This window comes from Hesperophylax consimilis, chromosome 19, assembly GCF_061612785.1.
Source record: "Hesperophylax consimilis isolate HC1 chromosome 19, BYU_Hcon_1.0, whole genome shotgun sequence".
NCBI lineage: Eukaryota > Metazoa > Arthropoda > Insecta > Trichoptera > Limnephilidae > Hesperophylax > Hesperophylax consimilis.
This window is the reverse complement of record NC_142854.1, coordinates 28,550,719-28,555,871: the sequence shown is the minus strand read 5'-3', so window position 1 is coordinate 28,555,871 and position 5,153 is coordinate 28,550,719. Positions and strand designations below refer to the sequence as shown.

General features: G+C 35.1%; 1 protein-coding gene across 1 annotated transcript; it reads left to right on the top strand.

The window, feature by feature from the left end:
* Positions 1–3,166: 3,166 nt before the first annotated feature.
* Positions 3,167–4,897, top strand: LOC149415072 (uncharacterized). The gene is made up of 5 exons (XM_089642923.1): positions 3,167–3,644; positions 3,733–3,946; positions 4,039–4,122; positions 4,212–4,289; positions 4,647–4,897. Exons 1-5 carry the CDS (start codon positions 3,474–3,476, stop codon positions 4,895–4,897), a joined length of 798 nt encoding a protein of 265 aa, XP_089499049.1. The 5' UTR covers positions 3,167–3,473.
* Positions 4,898–5,153: the final 256 nt, after the last annotated feature.

Sequence of the window (5,153 nt, the reverse complement as noted above, 5' to 3'; positions counted from 1 at the left end):
AAATATATGAACGCGTAAAGGAAACAACTTTAAAAAATACATTATTATAGCTAAGATTATCTGTGACAGTTTCATTTGATTAACTTTTTTGCTTTCTTATAAAATTATTTACAAAATAAATAAAAACCAGTTCTATGCTTGAAATCGAACGTTTCTAGACTCCGTTTTTAAGCGATTTTAATGCCTATTACATACAATATAAGGTATAACCAAGAATATAAACATTTTTGGCTTGTGCTTCCTCTTAACGCTATCCATAAACACGTTCTTTCTCGACCTCTTGACAGACTGTAGGAATCACAGACATAGGAATTAATAGACGAGAAGATAATGGCGAGGGGTAAAATCAACTGTTGAAGAACGAAGGGGGTGAAGCTGACTGTGATTCGTCAATAAATCAATCTGACAGTAAATAGGCATCTCGCATTATAATATCACCATTTACTTCTTAAAAGTAAAATCTGCTTTTGAATGAATAGACATTTTTACATGGGAGCGCAAATTACTCGCCACGTTATGAACAAATTTGCGAAGTCCAAATTCGGCAAAAAAATTCGGTTCTATTTTTAGAGTCGAATATTTCGTTTAAGTATTTAGTTAAGACACTTTTATAAATGTTCATAATTTACTTCCCAGCAACCAACCAGCTTTGTGTTTCGCGTCCAGACGTTTCTCGATGTGATAGTAACAACTGATTCATATTATACGATGTGAATATGCTTAAAATAAAGTAAAATAATGCTTATATATGATATGTAATACGACAATTGGGTTTATTCTCTTTTTCACATCTATTTTTACAAGTTTTCATAGTACAAGTCAACATTTTGCCGTGTTATTTCGTAAAATGAACCGATGATGCCTCGACCATAGTTCGCACAAGAATGATGACGTCACGTTTTCAAATTTCACTTGAGGCCATATGCGAGCCCAGCCGGCTCCAATGGAACCGGTATGGGGAGTGGGGATAATACGCTTTCAATCACTTAGGGCAGGTCTACTAATATTCATATGTCTATGGTAGGAATCCATTTTTTTCCTATTCCTATTAACTAAATATTCCTGTTAACTAAAAAATATATAATATAGTTAGCGACGCATTTACTGCACAGATAAACTTGTAGACCTCTAAATATCGGTGTGTCCGATGTACCAATTTCAATATTTAAGTTAAAATTAGCATTTAGAAGCAATAAACGCACGCTCTTTAAAACTATTAACATTGACTTGAAAAACTTGACCTAATATTTATTTCAACAAAGAATTACATCGAATCGTATTTCTGTATTGGTTTTATAGCGGCTAGTTTCACAATAGATCGATTGTACGGCCTTCGCAGTAGCAATCTTATCTTCTTATAAATTCTACATCATAAACCTAAAGTCCATGTTCTACATAATGCATAAGTACTTACTATTTATACTCGTAGTAGCGATGAGTCGTTTAGGAGCGAGCCGCACAATAAGGAATTTGAGAAAAAAATATATTCATGTAGATCAGAGGTTCCCAAAGTGGCCTATATGGACCCCCAGGGGTCGATATCGGCATGCTGGGGGTCTATGTCAGCAAGATAAAAAAATGGGGGTCCACGAGATTCAAATGGGGGTACATACAAGCGGATTCCCATTTACCTCAACTCAATATTTAGGAGTTCCGTAAATGACACAATAATAATAGTTTAATATATTACTTATTTGATATTTGTATGTTTATATATCTTAAGTTGTTTATTGGTGTATGAATAGAGTCTACGTTCCTTTTCTCGTCAGAATTAATATATTCAAGCAAAACATTGCACATTGGAAGCCGCGAATTTCGTAGTTCCCCAACTTGTTTTTGAAAAATGTCCAGCGTAATAGTGACACTCAACATTTAGATGTACTTCACACAGACTTCAAAATTAAATTTGAGGACATTTTGACCGTGGAAATGGAATGTTGAAGAATCGGATATCATACGACAAGAATAACTGATCGGAATAATCGCTAACAAAGAACTTAAGGGGCAGTTCTGTAGGGCCAGATAAAGAAAGAAATTCCCGTTGCTTATCCTGCTTCATTCTCATTTGGTGTAATACCTCACAAGGGTGCCCCTGTCTGTATAATGCAAAAACAGAGGAACTATACCGCCACCCGGTTGTTGGGCAGGCAAGGGTAGGGAATCTTTTTACGAAAAAAATAAATGATTATCACATGGGGCGTTAATAGTTTTAGGAAAATTCAATATTCGGCAGACAGGGGGGTCTACAGAAAAAATAATATTTGGCAAGTGGTCTACGGGGCAAAAAAGTTTGGAAAGGAACCTCCGATGTAGATCAAAGAACACCGATTGTGAATATAATTATACTGGCTTACATGTACCCGGCGTTACTGAAGATAATCTTTAGGGGATAGACATATACCATTGCGGACGTTTCTGTATGCCTTTTTAAGATATACAATTCTGTAGTACATTATTTTGATGTATCTCATAAGGTTTAGCCAGCATTACAATGTACATAAGCGCCCGAAAAGAAATTTTACGACTCGATTACAAAACATCGACTTTTCTCGTACTTTTTATAAATAAAGTATGCATGTATTGTATATATAAACCTTCAGAAAGAAATTATCTAAATGATAGTAAAAACCCTATCAAGATACGTTGCGTAGTTTAGAAGGACTAAGCGCATAAACAGGCAGACGCGGAATGCGAATTAGTCGCAATATTTTTACTCTCATCGTTCTTTAAAAATAATTTAAAAGCTTTACTATGTATACGCTCCATGATTGGTCGAATGAAATCTGATGTCAAATGTACTCCGTGTTAAGTTAGTAAACATCTCCTTCTGTTACATGTATACTTTGCTAATAAGAGGGAGAGATCGCTATACAATTTTGTATTGTTTAGTTAGGTATATTGATCTAAGTTTTTAAGATGATTTGTGGGTGTCTTTTTAGTTTTATCGATTGTTTTAACTTACACCGTATATCTTCTGACATTTTAGAAGGTTTTGTTGGCTAGTTCTGATTGATTGAATTGATCAATTGAAATACACCTAATAACTACCAAGCATCATATTTATCTCGTGTTATACGAGGCGGCGTATTGGTACTAACACCCATATGCATAGTCGGTTCCTCGAGACCTCCTCCACTCGACCTTAGTCGAGGTCACCTCAAGGAAATCTTAAAAACTCCCTCGAAATCAGTATGTTCAGTTACGGCTTCACCCTCCAGTGAGGAACCTCCAGTAAGTCGAGTTGAGGTTGAGTGAAGGAATGACGTCATTAAATTTCTTATTTTTATGTTGGCAAACTGTAGAGAATATGTTTATGGTTCACTTTTTTTATCTATGGGCTGTCTTCCTCTGAGATTGTGTTCTGTTTCTGTGGTGCTATCTGTCAATTCTGTTATTCAACTCAACGAACTCAACTGTCGAGTGCGAAGATAATTTGGTTAATTTGATTTCGTTCGTTTAGTGAGACAATTGTTATGGCCGGGAGGCAAGTTTTTAGTGAAATGGAAAAGGCGTGCTTGAGGGAATTAATTATTAAGTATAAATTGAACACCACGGGAACAATCGGGGCAGGAAATCCGAATGCAAACAAAGTAGCATGGGTCCGGCTTACCGAAGAATACAATTCTATTGAAAATAACAGCAAAGTAAGTAGAATACTTTACAATTTTATTTATATATTTAACTACTACCTATAATCTTATAGCCTAACCTAAATAATGTTGTTTATTTTAGAGAACAGAAGTCCAACTTAAAAAATGCTGGGATAATTTGAAGACAAGGAGGAAGCAAGTCCTAGCCCTAGAAAAAAGGGAACGAATGAAAACTGGAGGCGGGGCATACATACCTACACCGAGTTCCCAGGACATTGACGATGCCCTTCAAGACCAGACTGATGTGGAGATGCAGTTTGTCCGTGACAGTGACTCTGTGCTAGATGAAAGTCAATGTAATTTGTGTTACTTTTCTCCCTGTAGAGTTATTAGTTCCCTTGAGATAAACAAATTTTAGCTTCAATACAATATCATTAAAATATTTCAGGTATTGAAGTGGTGGATGAAATGCAAGATTTCCATCATGTTCAAGCTGCAGGTCAAAGTCTTGAGCAAGAAAGCATCGAACTTGGTTAGTTTATTTATGCTTATATTTGTCATTAGTACCTAATACATAAATTTTTAAACTTTTGGATAAACATGAGATATATCTTTTGACAGGACGATCTGTGGAATCTCCTCCTCGTCGACCAGAGTCACAATTACCTGACCATGGTGCTCAGGCAACTCAAAGACAAGGTGAGGTTTTGGATTTTATTTTATATTATACAGTGTGTAACAAAAAGGTAGTCATATTTGAGGGCATGATCCTGCTAGGGTCATATGTTTGTATGATGAATACTGACATTTTTACCTGACTTATGGATGTTTATATTTATAATGTGTTTATATCAAAGAAAAAGTATTTATGTAGAAGGTATATTAACCATCCAGAATCTACAACACAAGCATGTAGTTGTTACAGTAGAACTGATGGCGCTCTGTGTACAATTTCCAAAATAAAAAAAGTATTATTTATTTATTAATGTACATTAGTAATTAAGGGAAACTCATTGGTACGTGATCAATCTGCAATTGTGTATTTACTCATTTCAGGTGCAACAAATACACGTGCCCGTGTTATTACGGAAGAGTTCAACCTTAGAAAAGCTCAATATGATAAAAATCAGCGAATGGATGAAGAGCTACATAAATTGAAGGTTGCTGAACAAGAGTGGTTAGTAAAGGCGGCACAAGAAAGGTACAATAAGGCTCGCCTGGAGAGAGAATGTGCAGAAGAGCTTCTCCGTTTAAACCAGGTCCAACGGGAGGAGGCTGAACTTAGGTTACAAAAGTTAAAAAAATGATTTTTAAAATTTTATTTATGTTTTTGTGTTCTACAGAAAAAATAAAAAAATAAAACACAAACCATTGTGTTTAAATTTTATTAAAAATAATTAAGTAAAATGTCTTATAATAAAGTTATTTCTAATAATGCTACCACGTTCATTTTCCTGTACCACAGGTAAGGCAATCTCTGGTTCTCTTAGTGGCTCTGGCAATTCTTCATTCGTTTGTATACTAATATTATGCAAAATAGCACAAGAAACAATAATATTTGGA

Excerpts from the sequence above, each read along its gene's own strand:
- LOC149415072 (XM_089642923.1), top strand. The coding sequence starts at position 3,474 with ATGGCCGGGAGGCAAGTTTTTAGTGAAATGGAAAAGGCGTGCTTGAGG. Across the intron at positions 3,645-3,732 it reads CTATTGAAAATAACAGCAAA|AGAACAGAAGTCCAACTTAA; the intron begins GTAAGTAGAATA and ends TGTTTATTTTAG. Across the intron at positions 3,947-4,038 it reads TGTGCTAGATGAAAGTCAAT|GTATTGAAGTGGTGGATGAA; the intron begins GTAATTTGTGTT and ends AAAATATTTCAG.